At 37.9% G+C, this 26653-nt stretch overlaps 1 protein-coding gene across 6 annotated transcripts in view; it reads left to right on the forward strand.

Annotated features, from left to right (window-relative positions):
- The window catches only part of FRYL (FRY like transcription coactivator), a 153235-nt gene that overhangs the window by 52402 nt on the left and 74180 nt on the right, over window positions 1-26653 (forward strand). For all 6 annotated transcript variants that reach the window (XM_042872197.1, XM_042872192.1, XM_042872193.1 and 3 more), the window contains 8 exons: window positions 11567-11766; window positions 18332-18385; window positions 21065-21204; window positions 21687-21783; window positions 24218-24297; window positions 24954-25034; window positions 25448-25616; window positions 26553-26645. In XM_042872197.1, coding sequence (XP_042728131.1) covers window positions 11647-11766; window positions 18332-18385; window positions 21065-21204; window positions 21687-21783; window positions 24218-24297; window positions 24954-25034; window positions 25448-25616; window positions 26553-26645 — 834 coding nt within the window. In that variant the 5' untranslated portion in view covers window positions 11567-11646. The remainder of the gene's footprint in view (window positions 1-11566; window positions 11767-18331; window positions 18386-21064; window positions 21205-21686; window positions 21784-24217; window positions 24298-24953; window positions 25035-25447; window positions 25617-26552; window positions 26646-26653) is intronic.

The raw sequence follows: 26653 nt of genomic DNA on the forward strand, positions 1-26653 counted from the left end.
TCTTTTTCCTGTTCTGTCCTGACTAGTTTGTCTTCCCACTGCTGCCTTCGCCTCCTGTATGCTTTTTAATTTAACATCATTTATCCAAGCACTGATGGCATATTTTTGGGTTTTTTTTTGGCCAATGTCAGATCTGACTTAGCTCAGAATTTAGAGGGAGCTTCTCCAGTGATTACAGCATCAATATGTTTCCAGCCTGATACAGCCTTCAGTGTGAAAACCTGCAAAGGAAGAACCAGATTTCTCTGTTAGCAGCAAGTGTTTCATTCTCTGCACCCCTACAGGCTGAACATACTTACTGTAGTGAGTGGAAAAGGTGTGGGTGAGAAAGGCAGTGTGTGTAAGTTCACCTGCAAACTTCCCTCTCTCTTGAGATGTTAGAAGCTGACCCTCCTTCTGTGATGCTCAAACAGAACTAGAAGAAACCAAACCAACACTGAGAAGCTTACATTTACTCTGTAGGAATCTGCTTCTGGAAACTTTGTTTGAAAGAGGAAAGAGTCTGCAAGTGGCAAAATGCTGGAGAGCACTGATAGAAGCTGTAGGATTATGCATGCATGTTAGGTTCAAGTGGGTATTTAATTTTTGGATTCTTATTGGTGGTTTGGTTAAATGCTGCAACCATAACAATGAACTGTGGGATAATATCAAAATATTCAGCTTTTACATCATTGAGAAAGTTCTTTTAGCTTGTGTTTGTAGAGAAGAATTTGATGGTGTGAATAGTTGGAATCAATGCCAGGTAGCTTGCTACCTGAGCTGACCTCCTTCTTAATTGTGTTCTTGACTACAAGAATTAGAACGAAGGGAATAAGGACATGTCTGCAGGGCTTTCACAGGCTATGGCCTCTGCTGTTAAGTGTATTCGTAGTGCTGTCTAAAAGCCCTAAAGCCACAACTGGTATGGCAATGAACCTGTGCTAATAGTTCCCTTTGAAAGTTAGGGAGTACTGTTAGCTCAGAGCTCTTGGGAGCTCAGTTTATGTTTTCCTGAGGGCAGGAGGATTAGAAGAACCAAGGTAACAAGCCAAAGTTACACCATTCTGTCCCTGCTTTCCTTATTTAAAGGAAAATTGTAATCATTACTGCTGTTGCAGTAATGATTTTAAATAAGACATAAACATGAGGTACAGCTCTTTTAAATGCCTTAAAACTTCTGCAGTTTAATCACGTGGGAATAGAATCACTGCTTTGCATTGTTACTGGAAGTGACTTACACTGTAGAAGCCCAGTATTCAGATACAGGAACAATTATATATAAAAAATAAAGTAGCTTTTTTTTAATTTATTCTTACTTTGTTACTGTTTTGAGAGAATACAAAATTTGTAACTAAGTAGAACTTGGTCAGTTATAGGTGCCCAGTTCTTACAGTTCAATATTTTGAAGGAAACTGAGATATTAGGATATGTTCTTGTTCTTCATTGCCAGTGCAACTTGCTTTGCTGCCACTGTGCTACCTCCATAGGTGATGGTCTTGTTCTAGACGAGGGGCAGATGAAAGAGACAAGACAAACTATGCTATGCTTTATATATTTTTTAAGCTGATCTTACATGAAAACAACTTTCTTAACAAAGCTTGTTAAATATATTGGCAGTTTTGAAGTATAAGATGAAATAATTTTGATGCCTTGATGTGAAGGTTTCTGTGAAATTCGAAATACTTTTTCTTTAATGGAAGTGGTTTATCTGACGAGGGCTTCTGTTCTGGCAGTTCTTCTAGAAAAGAGATTATATAAACTGCAATTTTAGTACTCTGACACTTTAATGGTCAGAATTTCCTGATGTCATGCTGTAATCAAGAATGACTGGGCAAGACTTGAGACAACTTAGTTTAAATCAATTTCCTTTTCCTCTGGACAAATCTTTGTGCTTTGTCATGTTGTTTTCAAATTGCGTGCGTATGGTTTGGTCTTTTGGCACCCTATGCTATCCAACTTACCCACAAATATCTTCTTTTTTTTTCCTGTCCAAACTGGCTTGCGTACATGGCCTGCCATAGAAGGCTCTGTAAAATGATTGGCATAGTGACTTGTAATTCTTTGTGCATGTGCTTGTAGCAATCTCTGCAAGTATTTCCTGTCTAGGCTCTAGCTCTTGTGATTTTAAAAAGTGTAAATATGGTAAAATTGGTTTGATGGACATTCTAGTGATATTTTTCTGGGTTTGTTAGATTTTCAGTTTCTTCCTTCCAGAGATAGCTACTTGTATCATAGGCCTCACATTCTCCCGTGCCATCTCCTGCTGATTAGAACTGTGTAGTGTGGGAGGTCAGCTGAGTTGCAGCGGGGGTCTTTGAGACTGCAACTTGTAGCAGCCTTTGCAGCAGTCTGATGTTCTGGGTGGGTGGACTTCGAAAGCCTGGCAACAGCTGTTGCTCCACCCCTTACTGGCTGCCCTAGAGGTCCAGGAACCGTCCTCATGGCAGAGCTCACCTCTTTTTTCAGCCAGGATATTTCTTAAGAAAATTATTTGTTTTCTACCTTCCATAGGTAGAAAATACCTGCACATCTGATTCCGGGTGCTTGTAAGCAATGCACGTGAGCCTTCTTTCTGTTGAATCACAATCCCATTTTTACTGTATGAGGTTAACGTGCTACTTTGCTACTAAATTTAAAGAATTGTGGTGCTGGTTTTTTTACCTGAGGGAAAGCTTTCCTTGGGGCTAAACACTCATATTTGTCTTTTGCAATTGTGCTGCGTTCCACAAATGAGAGAGGTTTAGAAAGAAAGTTAAGCCGGGTTGCTGCTTCTCATCTCTGTGCAATGGTAAGGGGAACGACTAGCACAGTGCTTGTAAAGAAGTGGCAAAATCAGCAGCATTTACTTGGGGAAGATAGTAATCCAGTTTCTCTCTTCTCTAATCTAAATTTAAGGAAAAGAAGTACTTAAAAATAATTTTTCCAATTTGATCTTCGTGATTTATTTTGTCTTCCCATCCTCTGGAGTTTTGGAAAAGAAATAACCATTCTGCTTTGAGACTTCTCAAAATAAGTTGGGTAAGAGACTGCAAGAGATGAAGTCCAGTACAGGAAACGGAATATTTGCTGGTTAGAATTTGCTCAACCTTTAAAGAAAGTAGGCAAGAAGAATTTCTTGTTTTCCTCATGATGCTTCCCCAAAAGCAGTCTGTAAATCAGTACAGAAAGGGCAGAAAGCTGCTATGGGGCAGAGAATATAGCAACAGCTCTCCAGAAGATGTTGGTGAGAATGAGTTTAGAAGGGAGAGAGAGCTTCTGTGATCTGTGTCTGTTTGACCCACAGGAGGCTGACCTTATGCATCTCAGACCATGGTCACAGATGTGGGAAGGGTAGGAGAATTTTTCTTAATTTAAACTTATTTTTATAAAGAAAAGCAGCACCTTGGAATTTGAAGTAATATTTTGATTTCTGTTCTCCTCTCTCCCTTTTTGGAGACTGTTTCATTAGGTTTCTAGAGAACATTATGCCAAGTGAAAATCTAAAAATTAGTTTCTAAATTAAATTGTCAAGTCTTAACAGTAGTGGAGAAAAAGACTACTTTGGAACAGCAAAGCTGCCTAATTGTGAAGAACTTCAAACATGAGGATCATCAGTAGCAACTTGCTCGTGCTAAGGGGTTGCAATCTGTCACAGATAGCAGAAAGTCGAATATTGCCTTACAAAGACTTTATGCCTTAGAATTTCTGCTGTGTCTGTGCTGGCTTGTAGTAATATTTCTGGTTCAGTTTACTTGCAGAGGAGTCTTGTTTTTGGGGAAAGTTAAGATAAAATTTCTTGTAGGTGTTTTCAGAGGCTGCAGGCAGAAAGCAAGGTTTGTGTGAGTACCTGTAGCTACAACATTGGCAGCTATTCTTTCAGCTGAGTCAAATTTCTGTAGAAAAATGGCTTACATGATGAAACTTGAGAAGATTGCTGTGAGGTTTTTATTTTGTGTTCTTTGAGTCCACTTGAAAACTCAGCTGTCATAGTACCAGTTTCCACAATACACTCAAAGAGCTTTCCCTATATATTCCCTCTCAGGACATCCTTTTTTTTTTTTTGTCACATGCTTAGTTAGCAATTGCTAGAAATAAATGCATCTTCCACTGATTGATGTAAAATAGATGCATGTTTCTTTTTTCCTGATATCTGGTAGCTGATAGCTGGGATATCTGAAGCTCCTAAGATAAATTGTCAGTAGGGAAATATTTTTTACTGCAGAGGTAAAAGTGCAAGTCCTGATTTGGAAGTGGAGGGGAAGTTATCAATATATGTATAACTTCCTGTCGCTGAAAGATTTGGCTTGGATTGACAGGCATTGCACTGGCTGTATGGCTCAACTAACCAAGTTCCCTCGAGAGCTGGAAGTGATTAAAATTAGTATACATGTATATTTTACAAGTCTGGAATTTCTTCTCTTTCCTTTTGCTGCAGTCTGTTATCACAAGTAACGTTTTGCAGGTAAATGAGTGTTGATGAAATAAATGGAGCCAACTGGATAAATGCAGCATGATGCCCGGTGGGTCACTATAGGCATCTCAGTGCCACTTTCCCTCTGCCTGGAAGGCAGCCGATGCCGCTACACCGCGCTGCACAGTATTTCTCATCCTTGACAGATGCAGAGGCTTTCTGCTGCAGTGCCCGACTGGAGCCAGCTCCGGGCTGTGTGGTGCTGCTGAACCGAGGAGCCGCCCAGCACCGCTGATGTGTGCAGATGTGCTGGCTGTGCATGAGGTCAGCTGGGGCTCAGTGCAGCTGGAGCTAATGGGCCAAGATATCCAGCTTAGAGCAGGCTCCATGCAGTAGCAGTAGTGGTGCATGTTTGGACAAAACCAAAGAAGTACCTGTGGCTGTTTCTGCAGCGTCGCATGCTGTGTAACCCAGGTAAACCAGCTGGGTACCTGCTGTGTGCTCCCCTCGCTGCTCTGAAAGCAAATCTACGTGACCGAAGTGAATATATCGCTGACAGAGATCACTTAATGTATACTCCAAACTTTTTAATTCATTTTTGTGTCCCCCCATAACTCAATTTTTTTTTGCCTTTTATTTACTGAAAAAGCACCTCCTTTGAGGGTGTACTGTATTTCTTTTGTCAGCAAGTTTTGATTGGTTTTAGAATAGCTCTTTATACTTGATCTGTAGACCAGAAGCTGAAGTTTGGAAAGTGCATCTTTTTATTAGAGAACTGTGTGCTAAACTTAGTTGTCTTCAGAAAAACGTTTGGCCATTTCTTTTATTGAAATAATGAAGCATGTTCATGGAAGATTTTTTTATTTTTTTTGCTGCTATGAGTAAGGACACTTAGGAAATGGAAACTTGATGGTATAAAAGAATTGGAGGATTGAAAAAAAAATGAGGTTTTTTAATACTTTGCTGTAGAGAGCAGACTGCTGTTTTGACATGGGAGACTTAATTTTTTGTCTCTGCTCATGAAGTGTTGGGGTGACTATTGGGCAGATTGGATTGTCTGTATTGAGCATCACTGTCCTTATTAGAAAATAAGTAGTTTCTCTGGTTAAGTGAATAAAGAGTTGTTGCTATGAAGCACTCTTAATATTTGTTACAGATATTTTTCCATGTATATTAATTTCACTTCTGTGAGGTAGAGTGAGATAGTCTACATGTTTATCAGAGCAGGAGACAAAGAGTTCAATCAAAATACTATGAAGTAAAAACACAGATAATATTTTCAATCTTTTGAAATTTTCGTATTGTCAATTAGACTTTCAAACCCTCTTCTGCAAGTATCACAGGAAGCCTAAAGTAGGTGTGATACTGTCTGTGCTGTGAAAATAATAATAAAATGATGAATCATGAAATGTAAGCTGTATAAAATGGTTTACTATTGTATATGTATTTGGTTTACTTAGCAATGAGGTAAATGTAGCAACTAAGTTCGTAATCCGTTTGATGAGAATGATGGAGGCCTTCTCAAAAGTGTGTTGAGTATTCTTATTTTATAATTGCATACTGTATTTAAAATAAATAAAAATAACTTTATACATACTTGCAGCCATCGTAAAAGAGGACAGGTGCTTGGTAGAAGTTCTGCTTCAGTCCATCCAAACATTCCAGCTTTCTCAGCAGCAATAATAACTCAAGAAGAGGAAATTTCAGGTAGATGATGTGAGTCTCCTGGTACTATTTGAAGCAAATAAGAAGGATCATCACTTAACTTAAGTGGAAAGCGGTACCAAAAAAGTATATAAAGCCTAAAAACTGTTGTATATTAGCTGTGAAATCAGTTGTGCTCCCACACTGCCACAGGTTGGTGTGCATCGGTTACCTTGGGTACCTGCTTGGTATGTGCGAGTCCTGAATAACCTCATTGGTGTATAAGGGACCCCATTTATATCTTCAGCCACTTGATGTGTTTGGACTATACAAAGAGAAGCAGGATGATAAAAATACCGTGCTTTAATATCAACTTCAGTATTAAGTAAACTTTCATAGGTCTGGATGCTTGTGTTTACCATGAAGAAATTTTGTTACTAATTTAACACCCATCAGTGTGCGTTGCCTTTTGACCTAGGAGTGCGTTGTCTGTCTAATTATCCTTTGTATTGTTTCAGTGTTCCTTGAAACTATCCAAACAATTTGGCGTGTCCCTAGCAACCAAACAATACTGTTTAACAGATATTTCCTACAGCTCTTCAGGGGCACTTGCTTCCAAATTTCCCACGTAGCACTAGCTCACATTGGAACAAACAAACAGGATATTGTTTCAAGTGAATAGCACCCAGTGTTTCAAGCAGTTTATGACAGTAGTTTTTTGTTATCGGACTGTTGCTAGTGGTATGGTATGGTTTTTGGTTCCAGATTTTGTCTGAAGTGCTGCAGACTGTTCTTTAATTTTAAGCTTCAAAACAATGTTCAAAACTTACATTTTGTCAGGCAGCAGAGAATGCTTTGGTGGCAGGGAGGAGGAGAAAGAAAAATATTTAATCCTGCCCTGTAATGAGATTTCTCCATTAAATATGCTGTTTAAAATCCACACAGATCCTTTTTAGAATGTTATCAATTGCGAGTTCATGAATCCCACTGAACATAATTATACCAGATAATTGTGTAGTTAAGAAATCTGTTAATAGATTTTGGCTTTCCTTTACAGAACTACTGTATATATATAACCTTTTATTAAACAGAGATCAACTCCCTCCCTGTTTTCCCTCCTTTGTATTTTTTTTTCCTGTTTATGTTCAGCTTACTTACTGGTTTTACATAGCAGTTGAAACCACAACAATTGTCAAATACAGAGCAAGAGTTATTAAGAGTCTTCAGCAAGTTCACAGATTAAAGTAAATCCTAGTCTTTTATCCAGCTATTTGAGTATGCTGGTCCCTCAAGGAATCTACTGTATTTCTAGCTTTCTCATGACACTGTTTGTAATTGCATTTTTGACTTTTTGGTGGGGAGTGGGGATTCATTACCAACTGAAAGCTTTGTGCATGTTAGCAATACTCCAGGTATTTGTGGCTTTGCTCATCTGACATCTGGTTTTAGATCAACCATATATAGTCTTGGGACCTCATCCTGAGTGTGAGATGGTTTGTATCTTTGAAAATTAATGTGTGTTAAGATCAGTGAGATAAGACCTTAGAGACTGGGACACACTGGGAAGAGTTCAGTGGAGGGCTATGAAGATGATGCAGGGCTTGCAGCAGCAGCTCCTATGGGGAGAGGCTGAAAGCTGGGCCTGCTCAGCATGGGGAAGAGGAGTTCAGGGGAATCTCATTGATGTCCATAGATACCTAAAGGGAGAGTACAAAGAGGGGTAGAGCCAGGCTCTTTTTAGTGGTGCTTAGTGCCAGAACAAGAGGAAATGAGCACAAACTGCCCAAAAGCTGAGTGGTCTTCTCCTTGGAGATCTCCAAATGCCCCATGTGCATGGATCTGGGCATCTGCTCTGGGTGTCCCTGCTTGAACATGGTTTGAGCCAGATGGACCTGGAGGAGATTCTGTGGCCTCTTATTGAAAATTAGTCGACTTTTGTTTGGTTCAGAGTAAGTAAAGTACTGTGAAGATGATCAGATCTCAGCCTTTTCCAGATTCTGTAATGGCAGGGCTTTTTAGGGTCATCTTTTAAAAGCTGGATACAGAAGTGTATTTTGTAAATACACTTTTAAGACTTGCCTACACAAAACAAAGAATGTTATGGGTTAAGAAGTATGTTACTCTCGCTCAGTTTCCATGCAGAGGCACAAAGTTCCAGCTCTTGTTGAGGAACGTGGGCTGGACAGCAGTGATGGTGATTGCTGCCAAGCTCTGCCCGGTTGTTTGGGCATCGTGGCATGCTCCAGTACGCAAGGCTGGAAGGAGCCAAAGCAAATGCTTCAGTAACTTCTTTCTGAGCAGATGCAGCTAGCAATGCTCAAGGGATGATTTACAATTCTCCCATTTCTTTTAGCTTCCATATGTGATTTAAAACAATGAAGTCAATTAAGTTACTGTTGAGTAGAACAAAGCCTTAGCTTTCTATAAACACTCATATTTAGGATGGAAAGAATTGCTTACCTAGAAATATGTAATATCTGTTGGATGCTTTAGCTTTTAGGCACCTTAGTACCTGAAACTTTTGGTTTACTTGTCTTTACAAATCTGCAACTCTTTCCAATTTAGGCACCTTTTAAAAGAAATTTTGTTGTTTATGTTTGATAAAAATGAGAGTTGTTCCAAATCTCTGTGTATTGCAATGTTTTTCTGTTTTGTAAAGCTCAGAAGCTTGGTGTTTCTGCTTGTTACCTGCTGAAGCTAGGAAGGATATGTTCCTTCTTTTCTCCTTTTCTGTTCTCATGTCTTTGCACTTTTACTCTTGACCCATAACATATCTGCTTCATTTCCTTTGCTGCCTTTGGTAGCATTGGGGTCTAAGAAAAGCAGGAACATGCATGTTGGAGGAAGCACAGAGTGCTTGTAGGGAAACAAAATGGGCTTTTTTGTTGAGAGGGTTTAAAATCCTGTGCTAGTGGGTAAGTGGGATAAGAAAAGAGTTTTCCTTTCAAGTTAGGTGTTTCGGATTGTTGTCTTCCTTTGTTGCAGGCACTTTGGTGTCTGGTCTCTTCCCAAAAACCTTGGTGTACTTTGCTGTAGTGACTTTCCACCCTGCAGATCTGGAGCCTGGCGGCACTTCCTAGCTCTCGTTGCCTGCACTGTGTGGCACATACATTTCAGTGCCTTTTGTCAGCAAGACCAAAAAGTTAGATTGAAGTCTCACAGGATGTTCTGAAGCACATTATGACATGTGGCAGGTGTGCTTGTGTGCTGGGTGTTCTGGCACATCACCTGCTGTGCCCCCTGATTACTGGCAACAAGGCTGTGTGATTTTGGCATTTCCTTCCTGTCTGTAAGAGGACATATGGCAGTTTATAGATGGCAAAATTTACGTATTGCTCAAACTGCACGGCTTATCTTTTCTTAAAAATGGTTTGAGCAGCAAATCTGTGCTAGAAATACTTGGAGGAAAAACACAGATCATACATACTAACAAGCTTAAGCAGAGGAACTTTCCTTTTTCATGAGAGATTGAGGTAATTGGGACCATTTGTGCATTTCCCTTTGTGCTGAATTGTCAGCTTCAGTAATGCATTTGATACAGGGATACCTTCTGTGGAAGTTGAGGAAATCTGCATTTTGTCAAACGTAATTTTCTGAGGTTACAGAAGAAATTCTGAGCGGCTTACAGGCAAACTTGGGAAGGCTGTAAGCAAAGGACTCTTATGACTTGGTTTCCATGATAACCAATATTTTCACAGATGAGATGAAGAATGAAAAGATGTTGAGTGAAAGTTGTGGATAGCATTTAGCACATAGGAATTGCATTCGCACAAATTAAAAACAAATGAAAATTTTGAAAATTAAGAAGAATTGGTAAAGTGCATCTCAACACCTTTTTAATCACAGAAAGCCTACAGAGCTTTACCTGGGCAAAGCACAGTAAGTAACAAAGTAAAACAGACTGATATTAGACTCCCTGTACAACTAACATAGGAAAAGAAAATCCTAGTATGAATAGGAAACACAGAACCATAGGTGTTGAGAGGGACCTCTGGAACTCATCTTGTCCAGCCCCTTTGCCAAAGCAGGTTCCTTCCCTTCAGTAGGTCACACTGGAAATTCTCAGTATCATAAGAAGTCTTAGTATCTATTTCTATTATTTAAAAAAACTTAATAGCCAATAAGTATTTTGATTTTATGTGTGCAATATGAGAATTATTATTGTTTCCCCTAATTGTCATGGCTGTATTAAGCAGTTTGAACAGTGAGTTGTAATACCTGATTTTTGATACTGCTAGTCATGTCAGACAGTAGCTGTAGTAATAGCAAAGAAATGCTTTCAAGTGCTTAGAGGGGAAAAGTGAAATTTAAAGTGGATAAATATGCAATTTTAGCCTAGAACAATTTCAGTAGATGAGTGAAAGCTCTGTTAGAGAGAGAGAGAGAATAATATATTGATCAGTTATTTAATGTGGCTGGCAGGGAACAAATCTTCAAGATTTTTTGTTAGAGGGATGACCTGGTTTCAGCTGAAATAGAGTTAATTATTTTCCTAGTACAATGCTCTGTTTAGGATTTAGGATGAGAATAATGTTGATAGCACACCGATGTTTTAGTTGTTGCTGAGCAGTGCTTACACAGAGCTAAGGCTGTTTCAGCTTCTTGTGCTGCTCTGCCAGCAAGGAGCTGGGGGTGGCACAAAGGGCTGGGAGGGGACAGCAGTGGGACAGCTGACCCAGACTGGCCAAAGGCATGTCCTGTCCCAACTGGCGTCATGCTGAGAAAAAACTGGCTGGGGGGAGGAAGCTGCTGCTGCTCAGTGCCTGGCTGAGCATCGGACAGCGGGGAGCTGGTGAGCAATTGCATTGTGCGTCGTTTGTTCTCTATGTTCTATTATTGCTGTTGATATTATTATTATTATTACAGCTTCCATTCCTTTCCTGTCTTGATCCCAATCCATAAGTTTTACCTTTTTTCCATTTCTCTCTGCTGTCCCATTTTGGTGGGGGTGGGTGTGAGCAACTACTCTGTGGTGCTTAGCCACTGGCTGGGTTAAACCACAACAAGAGTGGAGAAAAATAGTGAGTGTGACATCTCTGGAAGGAACTTGCATTCTTTTTGGAAAAATCAAGTTGCAGACAGAAGTTGCAGAGAGGCATTTCTTGTAGACCAAGTAGAACCTTGAACTTGGATGGTTCATAAACATCACCTCTAGAAGATGCATCTCACAATGCAGGGAGGTGGTCCTAAAAATTGAACTTTTGATTTTTAGCCATACTTGAACTGAAGACGTTGTGTATTAAAGTCTGTGTATTTTATCATGGTCATCAACCAGTTATGTTCAGAATGAGGCTGTTCACACACCTTGAGGCAATTTTGAGTTTTATTGGTAATAGAGTTTATGCTGTACTCCCTTATCTAACCTTAGAGTGGAATTTCCTGCCAAATGCAAAATAAGAGTTGAAAAAGACTTCTGGATGTTTCCTTCTGGGATACAGAATGTACTGTGTGGATACATTTATGTGGTGGATGAGAAAGTATCGAAAAGTGTCACTATTTAGAAGTTCTGCTGTATAGCTCACTTTTTTTTTTCTTTTCTTTTTTTTTTAATAGCCTCCACGCCACCCAGCAGAGTAAATAAACGCAGAGTTTCTCCAAGTGTTGCTTCCACTTGGGAAAAGAGAGGCATCATCATGTCTAACATTACTATTGATCCAGATGTAAAACCTGGCGAGTATGTCATCAAAAGCCTCTTCGCTGAATTTGCTGTTCAGGCTGAAAAGAAAATTGAAGTTGTAATGGCTGAACCTTTGGTGAGTCCTTTTTGCTTTTGTTTTTTGTTTTTGGTAATATCCCTTGAAATGATTCTGGTTTTGTTTTGGTTATTTTTTTCTCTAAAACAAGCTGATATATCGTATCTGTGGTAACCGAAAAAAACATCCACAGATACTGTTCAGTTTTTGCAGGGGATTACTTGAATAATAAACAGGCCTCTACAAACAAAATTGCTACCTAGATAATATTTTATTGACTTCCTTCAAAACTGTTCTAAGTGGTTACTGGAAGTAAAGCCTCTTAGTATTTATAAGTTCTGAAAAATTACAAAAGGAAATAGTGACTACAAAAAATGTTCCTACATTACTGCTACAAAAGCATGTTTCCTGTTGATGTTCCTTTGAAATAATATTTTTTTGAAAATAGAATTTCAAAGAAAGATGCATTTGGTGTGTTTGCCAAGTAAGTTACCACTGACACTAACATGTGAGGAACACAGTATCCAGTATATATTGCAGATTAGGTAAAATGCAAAATTCTGTTTGTAACCACAGAATCATAGAATGGTTTGGATTGGATGGATCTTAAAGCCCATCCAGTTCCAGCCCCATGCTGTGGGCAGGGCTGCCCCACACCAGCTCAGGCTGCCCAGGGCCCCATCCAACCTTGCCTTGAGCACCTCCAGGGCTGGGGCACGCACAGCTCTCTTGGCAGCTGTGCCAACACCTCACCACCTTCTGAGTAAAGGGTTTTCTCCAGTATGTAATCTAAGTCTCACTCCTTTTAGTTTAAAGCCATTCCCATTGTCCTATTATTATTATTTCACATAAGAAGTCACTTCTTCTCCTGCTGATAAGCGCCCTTCAGGTACTAGAAGGCCTCAGTGAAGTCTCCCTGCAGCCATCTCTTCTCCAAGCTGAAGAAGCCCAGGTCCAGTCTCTGCAGGAGGGGTGCTTCAGACCTCTGGTCATCTTCATGGTCTCTTCTGGACCACTTTCAATAGCATGTCTTTGTTGTGTTGGGAGTCCCAGACCTGTATGCAGTACTTAAGGTGGAGCCTCACAAGAGCAGAACACCGCCCTCCCCTGCTGCCACTCCTCTTTTGCTGCAATCCAGAATACAATCGGCTCTGTGGGCTGCAAGCAAGCACGCACTGCTGTCTCATGTCTAGCTTTGTGTTCACCTGAACTGATATAGATGGCATGCTCTTGAAATTAAATGGATATATACTTTTTTAATTGGAAACTATGCTCAATTGTGATCTTTACTTTGAATGAACTCTGACTCAGTATCAGTATTCCTTCAAGATGTTTTTTTTTCTTTTTGTTTTTCTTTTTTTTTAATATTCAGAAGCGACTTACAATCCTAGAATTAAGTAGGAAATCCAAGGCACTTACTAGTCTCCAAATCATACACAATGCATTGCAACTTTCAGAACTTTTTCTAAAATTATATTATTTTTAGAAATGAAAGTTAATATACAGATTGTCTTCTGTGACATAATGCAGCACGTATCATTCTTGACATTGCTCAGTTCCTCAGTATTCTTGTCCATGCTTGTACTTACTTTTACAGTTAAATAAATAAATAAATTGCAAGATCACTAATTTGCTGGATGCAGTTGTAAAAATTTAAAATGTTACTAGCCTTATAACTTTGCGTGCTTGCAAATATGTAACATATTTCCACAGCATGACCATGTCCTCAATGTTTTCATTAACTGCTGTTATAGGCTGTCTTCTCTCACAACACACCAGTGATCGTGACCATGCTGTGCCAAAGGCATGGGATCAAGATCATGCTGTATTGTGGGCACACTGACAAATAAACCTTTGTTCTAGATGTCCATTTCCTACAAATAGCTTTGAATAGTTATAATATTAAGAGTATCCATCCCATGCTCCCCTGCCCTCTTTCCTGCATATATGCAGTGAGCTACAGTCTCTGTACTAGTATTTATTGGGCAAAACAGGACAAGGGAACACAGCAGTTTGGGCACACAATGAATTTGGGTGTTGAAATCTGAAGTCCCTTTAGTCAAAAGCTAAAGATAAAAAATATTTCGAAACGTTAATCAGAAAATCAACTAAATTGAAAGGCCTCTGTGTGCAGCAGTTGCTTGCAGAAGCATTTTTCATTATAATGAGTAGTCCTATTAAAGTAGAAGGCATGTGTGAGTGCTTGGACCCCAGTTTTGAAACTATGAAAAATGTTATAAGAGGCAGAAAAAAAAGGTAGGAAAAAAGGAACTAAACATATTTTGTGGTACCTCTGACTGAGTTATCTTCAGGTGAAATCAGATGAAAGGCCAAGGAAAAGAAAACATTTCGTTACACACACCTATTTAAGTATACATTGTGCGTAAGTATACTTGTGTGTGTACCAGACAATTTAAACATAACTTTACTGTTTCCTTATCGATATTACAATGGTTTAAGAGTTCAGGAGGGTTTGGTAAGAAATTACAGCAGTATTTGCAGAAAAACACATAAAAATACTCAAGAATGATTTCAGAAGGCGCAGAGAGGAGAGGTGTGGACCTGTGATGCTGGCAGCAAACAGGAAGGTAACCAGTGAAAGCCGTCTGAGTATCTTTTGACAACTTGCTTGTTGAATGTAGCATTTGGCCAGAACTCTTGCATCTGTAATTCAAATGAACTGAAGGTAATTGCAAGAATTAATCAAGATCTGTTAATAAGATTGTAATACTGATATTTTGAGTGCATGCAGTGCATATAAAATTCCTTAGGAGAAGATATGAAATGATAATTATTGGTAGAACAGTGGTTTGTGAAAGTTTTTAACAGTTCTGTCTGGCTCATTTGCTACATTTTAAAATTTACTTGAACAAAATGTATTGTAATGTGGGTAGGTTTAAATTTTGGTACATAGACAGCATTCCTGGTTTTATTTTGACAAGAAGGAAAAGCTATACAGGCAGACAGCAATTTAAAGGAGCTGCTAGAAGCTGTGGAAAAGTAAAACAACCTGAGCCCATACAGGGATTGAAGGGAATGCTGAATGAAGGGAAGTACTAAAGTGATCTTATTTTTGTATGTAACATTTGAGATAAATACTGACTGTTCTCTTCTAGTTTTTGACATTTAGGAAAGATGATGAAAATCTGAAGGGGCAATAGAAAATTGTTGGCTGAAATTGGAGAAAAGATTTTGTAGGAAGAGAAGAAAGCCCCTTGCTATTTTAATTTGTTTTGGTTTTGTCAGATGATGTGGCTGTGGAGAACATACATATTTGTTACATAAATCCTTAATGTGTTAGATGGAGACAGGCTGTTGGATAATATTTGGAGCCAGTGAAGTTAGAAACTTTACTAGGCGCTTAAAACTTGAAGTTGCCCATGCCAGCAGAGAAGCAGAAGTGAATGAAAAACAGTCACTGTGGGATAGCTGGGGCAGGGAAGGCTGTATGCTGCTCATTCAGGAGCTGATTCCCAAAAGCAATCCAATGGTTCTCTCGTTGTGAATTTTGTTGTGAATTTTGTTAGGGTACTCTGTGTGATGTTGCTTTTCATTGTTTTATGTCTTTTCTGTCAGTATTTCATTTTAAAAGAGAAATGACTCAAACAAGATTTGTGCTTTGTTAGTTCTGGTTGTTCTGTGACTGAGAAAAGATAACTGAGAGAACTGAGAGGCATGAGGTACTTGCAAGGGAAGGATGACAAAAGCAAGTGTGCAAACTAACAGTTGTACCTGAGCAGCTCCACTGCCATGCCAGCTTGTGCAGGCTTCTGGGGTTGGCACTGGGGAGCTGTGGAAATGAGACCAGTGGGTGGAACTTGTTTCTACCAGCACGACTGTTTGCACAGCACACACACGTCTACATCCTGGTCATTGCTGCCTGCCGTATGTTGACATTTCTGCTTTCAGCAGATGCAAACTGCTCTTTGGATAATTCAATAGTGGTTTTTTCATTTCTCTTTTGAAAGATAATTGCAGACCTATTGCTTCCATCTCTCCCTGAACTTCGGAAAGCTTGAAAGATGAATCTTAAATTATGAATTCAGTTAAAGTTCCCAGACCTTTTCTTCATGCTGTTGGGCAGATTGTTGTATTTCGCATGAGACAGCAGGGTCAATGACAAAGCAGCGTCAGAAAAACTCTATGAAAGAAAATAAACTTTAAAGCTGTCCAAATAAATCAAAGGCCTTGATAAACCCGTGACTGGGTTAGAGAGTACTATTTGGCCATGTCATGTTTGTTTGATATGCAACTATGGTGATGGAAGGGAATAAAAAAATAAAGAGCTAAATTTGTCGAAGTACCTTGAAATAGTGTGCTATCTGTTGACATGGCCTTTTTTGTCTCAAGATTTCTGGGTGATTTCACTTTTGTGTGTGTGTGTTCTTTTGCTTAGCTATTTCTGGTTTTAGACATATGCAATGGATATAATAACCTCAGTGTTTATTCACCTTTTTAATAGTCTTGCAGGACTGTGGTGAAAGCATGGCACACCAGGCGTTGTGTCACAGGCAGGCTGAAGGAGCCTCAGCTCTACCAGTTGTTTTATAGGAAGGTCACCTCTCCACATGATAGGAAAGTCCACTTTTTCTCAGGAAATAGTTTTCCAGTTAGTTTTCCTTCAGCTCATTCAGCAGTATACAGTGTTTATATTGGGTGGAACACTTCTCTCGCAATCAATGTGATTACAATTATTTGTGCAGTTTATCTGAAAGCACAGTATGGGTACATGAATTCATCACTACAGCAGAAAATTTCCTTGCATCAAGAAACAAAACAAAACAAAACGGAGGTGGGCTGTAATTAAAAGGAGATTCTGATGTACCGATTACTCCTTGAAACTTTTAGTACCTGCTGCAAAATGTAAACTCTCATAACGGTAGTTTGAACAGGCATAACACATCAAATTATAAATAATTGTAACATTCAAAAAAGTGTTTTTTGTCGTTTCTGAAACCTGTTCCTTCCTGCTTCAACACCAGTTGATGAACAAATAGAGCTACTGTAGAGTATTGAATGCATTTTCCTGAAACGGCCTTTTAAAAATGTTTTATTTAAAATGTACTTGAGATGTACATTAAAGATAGTGTTCAATTAGGCAATCAAGTAGTCTGTATAAACAGGGGTTTTCTGAATCAGAGAAAGTGAAATTGGTCTGAATTCTCAGTAGGTGTTCTCAGTGTTCTGTTTCATGTTATGCTTTCGGAATGGGTGAATGCCTTTTGCCCAGGTAATGCTGAATTCAAGTTTTTAGAGAGCTGTAGTAGTATCAAGATACACTATTTGTAGTTGAAAAAGATACAGCTGCAGTTGAAGCAGAAAATGACAGAAACTGTCTCTAATTTTCAAGATCACAATTAAGATGAGGTAAAATAAACAGCTGGCTTGAATGCTGAGCTTGGTACATCCAACCCCAGTCCAGATCCGTTTCCCATGTTGTCTGTCTGCTGTGGTCTTGCAGGAGTTAAAGGCCAAGCGGTGCTGGCTGTGTAAATTTCCATCAGCAGCCTGGCAGAAGGGTGTTGCCCCATGCCAAGCTGCTGAGCAGTTGCTGTTTGTGAGTGGTGCAGTGCTGCTGAGCTCTGGCGAGGCGCTGGGAGCTGCACACTGCTGTGCCATCCCACCTAGCTGCTGCTGCTGGGCTGCGTAATCCCTGGGCTCGCCTGCCGCAGGTTCCTCTAGCTTTTTACATCCAGTACTTCTGCTCTCCTTATCTAAGATAGAGGGGTTTCTGGTTTGTATACAATAAAGTGAAAGTGTGTCTGTAATTAGCTGAGAATGCTCACTGTATCCTTACATGTCGTACTGCTTTTTAGTGGTACACTTAAGGCTTTATTCTAGCACCTGGGTTTATGGTTTAGCAAGCCAATCTGTACATCACAGGGACTTGGTCTTTTGTTTAAAAGAAAAAAAAAAACAAAAAAAACTTTTCAGGTATTCTAGCAAGAGACTTGCAAAAACTGTGTTTCTTGTAGCTGTACCTATTATAGTTCATGAGTGTTTTGTATCATTTCCCACAGTGCTTTAATTCACATTGAATTATTTTGTCACAAATATAATTGAATTTTGCTTTTAACAGAGCGGTATGTTTTATGGTTCTGGTAGCAATGAAATATTGTAATTAAATCCCATTAATATTTCATTTTCTGTGCCTTATGAAGGAAATTATTATTGCCATACTCCTTTGCCTGGGCTTGGTTTCTAGCTCTTTCCATTTGCTGTTCAGGGAAAGAGCAGACTAGCAGTGGACTGAGCAATTGATCACTTTAGCAAGACTGTGAGCTCAGAGGGGAATGGCAGCCCAGCCCAGCCCACCTTGCCAACTGCCTCCATAGGGCACATTTCTGTGAGGTCTGCTGCTGGCGAGAGGTGTTTGAGGTTTTCTGTTTGTCAGTATTATTAACGATTAGTATTATTACTACTGTGCTGCTGAATTAATTTTGGATCTCTGTTCAGTTTCTTGTGAGCACACTTCATGTTTTCAGAAATAGCTTTAGCTGAAAAATAATGCAAGTATTCACATTAGATGTTATTTCTTTGTTCTGTAATATAACTGAAAAAGAAAGAATCTTATCTTTGGTGAAATGTATTATGAGGTTTATATTTCTTTTTACTTTTCTTCCAGGAAAAGCTCTTGTCCAGATCTCTTCAAAGAGGTGAAGATCTTCAGTTTGATCAGGTAGGAGGCATGCCATGGAAGGAGGTTCATGTAGGATTAAGGTGGCCTGTGTTTCTGCTACACAGTGTTGAGGTGGGTTAGAGCATCTCTATTGGAGTGCCTGAGTTGGCTTTGATGACTTAGACCCTTCAAGGTTAGTTACTGGACCAGAGTTGTTAGAAACAAGCATAGAGGAGAAGCAAATAAAATAAAATAAAAAATTAAAAAAAAATTTAAAAAATCTAAGAGTTTGTTTTCCATGATGATAAGGAACTAGAAGGTTAGTTGTCTGAAAATGACAGTGAAAACTACTGAAGGTAACATGTTGAACATGTTTGGACAAAAAGACTGTGTATTCCTAGCTTTGTGTAGCATATGCCTAAATTGCTTTCTACTTCAGTGTTTGGGGGTTTGGCTTCTACAAGCAACTAATGCTGATTTCAGTTACTTGATGCTTTCTGATTCTATAGTGGAAGGTAGATACAGGGCGTAACTTCATTCTTTCCTAAGTGTATTATCTCACTGTAAAGCTATTATGTTTCACTTGATTAACTGATCTGCACCTGGAATAACTGCTGAATTTATTTGTGTTTATTGTCTGTGCTTCTTTCATAATTCAGGCATGTTTTTGTCCTGTAACCTCTTCCTTGCTATGGACGAGCAGCTCCATAGATAGTGCCCCATTAATTACATGTTGCTTTTCTTAACTGTTTTTTAGTAGCCTCTTACTGTATGAATTGCAATATTCTGTTTGTATCTTCTGTTACTGCAGTTTTTTAAGCTTCCATTATTCCTTCGATATAGGTGTTGCACCTCAGTCTGTGGATTTAACTGCTGGTTAAAAGCCATCTATGCACCTTTTCCTTCCCTCCAAAAGAAAAACAGATACTGGCAAATGGCATTTGATGTATAAGTTTTTTTTTCCAATATCCCTTCCCCATTAAATCTTATGTAGGCTTCTAATAAATTCTAATCTAACATGTTCTGAGGCTTTTATCTTCAAAGTGAAGGTTAACTCACAAGCAAGGAATATGGTTTAGGGAGGATGTAGCTTAAGTTTTTTGATAGCTACAGTATTTTAAAACTAACCAAGAGCAAAATTATTTGAATTATTTATTTGGGATCATCTGTGGAAATCTATAAATCAGCAGAATTATTTATTTTTTTTACAATTTTCCCCCTAGAAGTTTTTCTCAGGATATTTTTATTAATTGCTGGTATTTGCATATTAAGCTACACATAGATTTTGCAAGTAAGCTGAGTGCAGAAAACTAGAAAAAATATGGCATACAACTTCTGAAATTGTGATATAGAAATAATCTTTCTAAAAATGTAGTACTAATAATAGCAAATTTTGGTTTCATATATATGTGTGAATTCTTTTTTGTTCTTTCATTATGTTTGTTGTCAATAGAACACTGTTGTTATTTTTCTGACAAAAATTTTCTGTTCCCTGTGATAATTTTTTTTTTTCAGAGAGTCAGGAATTCTGCTTAATTCCTGTGACATGGATAACTAGTGGAGTAAAGTTTTCTGATAGTTGAAAGCTTGATGTGAGGTTTCTCTGTGGTTAACTTCTCCCCATCCCTTTCCCAAAACTGAAAAAGCGGGATGCCTTAAATGAGGGCAAAGAAACTCTGATACTGACATTATCTTAGGTTTCTGGAGTATTGAATAGTGAGAAATCCGTAAGTTGTAGTAAGAGGATGGCTTCTATCAAAATCTCTCATTTGAAAGTTGCAAGAAGTAATCAGTGTGTGGCACTTGGGAACAATGTGTTAACTTTCCTTTCCCAGCCACAGTTCTAGCAACTGACTGGCTCGCCTGTCAGTTCTGCAGTCATTCTTCTCCCCTCCACGCTTGGTCACAGAAAAGTTTGGTTAGTTTAAGTTAAAGGAAGTGCAGATAATTCAAATTTCATATCATTTTAAGGTCTTCCTTCTGTAATGCCTTTTACTGACACTGTTTCATTATGTTTGTTTTCCTGAAAGGGGAGTTAGGCTGAAAATAAATATAGCTTGAGATCTAGGCAGACGAGTGTATTAAACACAGAGTTAGAATATTAAAATTAAGTTCATTTTTATTATTCTTGTTTCCATTATAACAAAACAAAAGCATGTTTTTCGCGATTACATACTTGTTCATTTTAGAAAGGTTATCTTTTATCTGTCATAATTTAAAGGTAAGCAAGACAAGGCTGGATGTGGCTCTGGGCAGCCTGGCTTAGTGATTGGCAACCCTGCTGTAGTAGATGCTCTTTGAGGTCCTTTTCAACCCAGTAGATGATCTTTTGAGGTCCTTTTCAACCCAGGCCATTCTATGGTTCTATGATTCTTCAGGAAAATATGGTAGGATTCAGGGACTTCTGAAAATATCCGTTGTTTTCTCAGTGGTTTCACCTGGGCATTCTGTATAAATTTGGAGTTTTGTAATCCCCATGAGCTTCAGAGTAATTTGCCTACTTATATTTGCCGTGTTACTTAACTTTGTGTCATATTTACTATTTATTCTCCAAGATGAAATTATATGTGATGTTGCTGCTTTGTGAAATTTTACTATATCCTTGTATATCCTTACACCCTTTATAAAACAATGTTAAACACATGTCTGAAAAAATGATTATAGATCTATTTAAATAGAAGAGGTACATACTGAAGTCTGAGTGCTTTGTTGTGGTAAAGTTTTTCTTATTTTTTTCAGTTGATAAGCTCTATGAGCTCAGTAGCAGAGCACTGTCTCCCCTCCTTGTTACGCACCTTGTTTGACTGGTACAGGCGTCAAAATGGAACAGAAGATGAATCCTATGAATACAGACCTCGATCTAGCACAAAATCAAAGGGGTAAGAGTTTTCCTTGCAAAAGTCTGCTCAATTTTTGTGGGTCTTATAAGAAAATGTAACTGTGCTTTGTGTTTGGTGTTTTTTTGTTTGTCTGTTTATTTTTTGACAAACATTTTGTATTTTGGTCTATCACTGACTAAATCTGCAGAGGAGGAAGATGTTTTGAGTTGTTGCATTTAACTGTGTGATTGATATCCATAAAATGACTTAATAATTTTGTGGGTGATAGAAAGAAGAATTTTGGACCCTGATTACTTCAAGCTAGTTTGTTCCCTTTGGGTTTTTTTTTTTTCAGTTGTTGGCAGGTCCTTTCAAGAGGGCTCGAGATCTTAGTGCTGCATGAAACTCTAAAGTATTTCTAAGCACTTATACTTGTGTTGCACTGTAATTGCACGGAAGATATGTGCACTCCTCTGTGATATTTGTGATTAGTTGTGTATGATATGTATGTTCTTGATTTTATTTATTTAATTTTATTTTAGGGATGACCAACAACGTGAAAGAGACTATCTACTTGAAAGGAGGGACTTAGCTGTAGATTTCATTTTTTGTTTAGTTTTGATAGAGGTTCTAAAACAGGTAAGTTTTTTGACGTATTTCTTTTAATTTTTTTTTTTTTTCGTCTCAGTTTTAGTCACCTCCTCTAAAATTTTATGTAGAAAACTGGAGCATATGTATGATCAGCAGATGTGAGGTTGTAATTATGCCCTGCCTTATCTCAGTGCATTTCTTGGATCCGCTAAACCAAAACTGCTAATGCAGTATAAAAAGTAAAGTTGTAAAAATAACATTTTATTCACATTCAGCACCTTTTGTGTGCTTAGACACTTCTGAAATACAGTGTGAAGTTGAATAGTAAGATTAAAATGTCACATTTTTTTTAATTGGAAAGGATAAGTAACTTTATTTTGCCTTTTGCTAATGCAGCACATGCACAAGTTTTGTTAATATAAGATTAGCATTGGTATATGCATAAGATCGCAGAGTTTGGCTTCAAGTAACAGCCTTTTCTCTTACATATTTGAGAGGAAAAAAAATATTTGAAAGTAGTTGAAGCAGGAAGTTTGCTCATATATTTTGTGTCTTTTGTGTGTAGGTATGTGAAAATTAATTGGCTTTCTGTATTAAGTAAAAGAAAGGATATGGCTTAGTTTGCAGATAATTTGTGGGAAAATTGTGCTTATGTGGTTGTGTATGGCATGTTTGTGGTACAGAGAAAAGTGGGAATAGTGAAACACAATTCAGAGCTGTCAATCCTTTGCTGAGAAACCAACCAGTCACCTAAAGGGAAATTCCTATGCTGCAAACACAGCAACACAGTTAAACAACAGTATTAAAATGACTGAACTATTATGTGTTAGTGTTTTACAGAAAGTATATAAATAAATTGTTCATGTTCCCTATCTGCTTCAGTTTTTCTATCAGTGCTGGAAATAAAAGGGAAATGGAATAGATTGTGTGAGCATTTGTTGCATTCTGAACTAGTTTCACTTTTTCTGTAGAGTAGTATGTGTGTTGCTAATGGGTCCAGATTTCAGGAGAGGTGCCACATTTTTGGTCTGAAAAGAGCCTGAGCTACATCTTTCATAGTGACTCTTGTTGTTCTTGGTGCACCTTTTACACATGTAATCCAGATAAGTGTTTTTTCTGGAGTCAATTAATTCAGTGCTTATTCTTCAGTCTTTTGAAGCAGGAAAGAAAGTTCTGAACAGAAATTCTGATGTAGTTTTGATGATTACTTTCGTTTTAGTGGGAATTCTCTATATCTTGAACTTTTCAATGTGGAATTATCTCAGTGTTTTGGCTGTATTTCTTCTGTTAGAGAAATTATTTGTCTAAATCCCTTTCCTAGTCATCTGTAGAAACCCAGGAAACAGCCACCTGTGTGTCTAGTGGTCTAGATGCTCCTTATTTTGTATTTCGTATTATTTTGTTTGATCTTTAAATTCTGTAGAAGTTCTCATCTCAAATCACCTCTGCAAGCTAAGGGTCAGGATTCTCTCTGCATTAAAATGCATTCACAAGTCTCAGTTAGAGGTACTGCCTGCTTTCCACCCACCATGCCCAAATTTTCTTTCTTAAGAGCCCTGGTAAGGATATTTTTCTCTGGGAAAGTACTTCAGTGGGCCACTGAACCAAGCTATCTCACAGAGAATCCTTCATTTACTGTAGTCTTGCGGGTTATCTGAAGGAAGTATGTTCAGCCTGTAATGTATTTTGTATTTAGGCAGTCAAAGTGTCGAAAGGATAGCTTTCTATCAATAAACATATTTACATTCACATTTAATCCTGCCTGTCTTCCTGGAAGCCTTGTCGTTGTTTAATTCTTGGAAACTGGATATATAGTATGCAAGGATTATAATCCAGCCTCTTCTGTAATAAGTGCAGAGCAGCTGGAGAGAGGGTTACGGGCACGACCTGTGTAGGAGCAAAAATCTTACTTAAATGACTGTGTATTACTCATTGTATTGTATATCCATGTAAACAGCCTGTTCCAAATTCTTGAATAAATAGCTTTATTTGCACAGAAGAGTATGAAATTCTCAAACAATAAATGCTTCATTTTTTGTAGCCAAGAGAGTAATCTTTTCTGTATTTTAAAAATACACTTGTGTTTTTCAGTCAGCTGTTTCCTTTTGAAACTGAGGAAGATAGTGGTGTTAGAGAACCACTGATTTTTTGTTTTGTTTTGTTTCTAAGAAGGACCTTTTAAACAAAGCACGATTTTGTCACCTAATTGTTACCTAATGTTAGGAAGATTTATTGTTTTGTCTATTTGCATTTGCACCAAGTCTTACATGACCACCAATATTGCTTTAATTTTAAGATCTTAGGTTGTGTAAATGTTCATATGTTGTGGCATGAGGTTGGCCTCATATGCCAGCAGAGGATTTGTGCTCTGATGAGAGTAGGAAATATTTCTGCAGGGCACCTCACAGTCCTATTTATGCACTTCATACATCATACACATATGTGCACAGTTACTTACCTATACATAACACTTTTGTTTCAGATACCTGTTCATCCAGTGCCAGATCCCTTAGTACATGAAGTTCTAAACTTGGCTTTTAAGCACTTTAAACATAAGGAAGGGTGAGTTTCGTCTGCATTCATCTGCATAAACGATTTGTATATATATTCAGCCTGTGCTTCACTGTGGTAGTTGTTCTCATTTGATTGCTTCACATGTAACACATTGGTGATAATATTGTAAACGAGCAGTGATTGATAATTTAAAACTGAACATGTATCTTGAAAGAGCACAGCTTTGTTAGATGTAATAATAATAGAGTTAATTTTGCACAGAATGATTTACATAGCCAGCAAGAGCCAGAAAAGAGGATCGAGGTTAGATAACAATAGTATCTACTAACTTCCTGTATAAAGTGCATCTGATCAATGAAACAACACTATTTTACACAGAGTCAAAGAATCATAGGGTTTGGAAGAGACCTATGAATGTCATCTACTCCAACCTGCTGCTAAAGCAGATTCCTTATAGCAGGTTGCACAGGGTAGTGTCCATGTAGGTTTTAAATATCTCCAGAGAAAGAGACTCCACAACTTCTCTGTGCAGACTGTTCCAGTGCTGTCACTTTCAATGTAGAGAAGTTCTTTCTCATGTTCAGATGAAACTTGTCCAATTTGTGCCCAAATGTCACCTATGCTTTTTATTTATGAATTTCATTGTTTTATGGTTATGTTACAGGATATGGAATGCCATCTTTTTCTTTCTTTCTTTCTTTTAGGTATTCAGGAACCAACACTGGGAATGTGCATATTATTGCAGACTTATATGCAGAAGTGACAGGGGTTCTTGCTCAATCAAAGTAAGTTCAATCTCTGACTCTTCTTGGGGAAAATGATAGTAGAGTTGAAAAGTATTTAATATAGCAGCATTTGTTAGTGGCCTCGATTACAAATAATTTAGGCTGATGTGTGTTCCTCATGTTCCAGCACAATAGATTGGACAAATCAAGGCATAATCTTTACTTTAGTACAACAATGAATCAACTTAAAGATGCAGAGAAAAGAGGCTGGCAGTACTTGTTCTGTTAACAAGTGTATTCCAATGTGGTAATCACTCTTGAAATGCCTAGCTTTTAAGTATCAGGGTTCATCTTGTTTGTCTTTAATTTACTGTAGATGCTGATATCAGTTACAGAATAAAGACATCAGTTCTGAATTAAGGACTTCATGTAAAAGAAAATGCAAATAAATGCAATTTGTATCCCTTGTTCAGGTTTCAAGCTGTTAGGAAGAAGTTTGTCACTGAATTAAAAGAACTGCGGCAGAAAGAACAGAGTCCTCATGTAGTGCAAAGCATCATCAGTTTGATTATGGGAATGAAGTTTTTTAGAGTAAAGATGTATCCTGTGGAGGATTTTGAAGCATCATTTCAGTTCATGCAGGTAATCGAATATCAGAACAAACTGATTTAAGCATTATTTTGATTGTTTAGATCATGAAAGTGCAACAGTACTTACTGCAGTCAGTTACCTCAGTTGTGTCATCCTTCATCCTTTTCTGTTAGTTTCAGAGTTCTCAGATGCATGAATCATTTGTTTCTCTATGGTTTATGATTATCTACCATAATGAGAACCCATTCTGAGTTGTCACAGTAATGTGGCTAACCTGTAATACATGAAATTGTTTGAGACTAAATAGAGATAGGTAGCAATCTACTATTTTTATTTCTTTATGAAAGTAGTTTGAAAAAGAAGTTTCTTGAGATATCTTTTTTTAAATGGCTGAGATACCAAGCACTTCTGTTTGAAAAACACTTCATTCTCAGAGAGAATTTGAATCTTTGTTTGCTTCTACTGACTGTGGATCGAACAATTGTTTAGCTGTTTAACAGCCGTTGACCTTGACATTAGTCCTGAGAAATCTACAACTGACTGGATAGTTCAGTTTCTTTCAAGTTTTGTACAGTGAAGCATGCATACAGATGTATGGATGTTTATTCCTCTGTAAAATTGTTTTTGCATCCTTGTGTCAAAGTCACCTTGGAAATTCAAACAAGTACATAAAAATGTAAAATGTTAGTTTGTAGTGATTTCAGTGTAAGGTAAGCATTTATTTTTGGCAAGTAGAAGAAAAATGTGCATCTTTTTTTATTCTGAATAGAAGAAAAAAAAAGAAAAAAAAACTTTCAGGTTTTCATTAGTTCCTGGCCAAAAGGCATTTAAAGTTTCCAATCTTTTGTAAAGTTGTTATTGTTACAGAAAGCAACACCGTTTTCAAAATTTGTAGTTGGTGTGTTACTGCGAGTAATATTTATGGTACGATATTTCTAAGTCTTTCTTCTTTTTTCAAAACCTTTTTTTTAATTCTTCATCACAAAGGAATGTGCCCAGTACTTCCTGGAAGTAAAAGATAAAGACATAAAACATGCACTTGCTGGCTTGTTTGTGGAAATTCTTATCCCTGTGGCTGCTGTAAGTAT

Source organism: Lagopus leucura, unplaced genomic scaffold, assembly GCF_019238085.1.
Source record: "Lagopus leucura isolate 7727_CA_CO unplaced genomic scaffold, USGS_WTPT01 Super-Scaffold_100004, whole genome shotgun sequence".
Classification (NCBI taxonomy): Eukaryota; Metazoa; Chordata; class Aves; order Galliformes; family Phasianidae; genus Lagopus; species Lagopus leucura.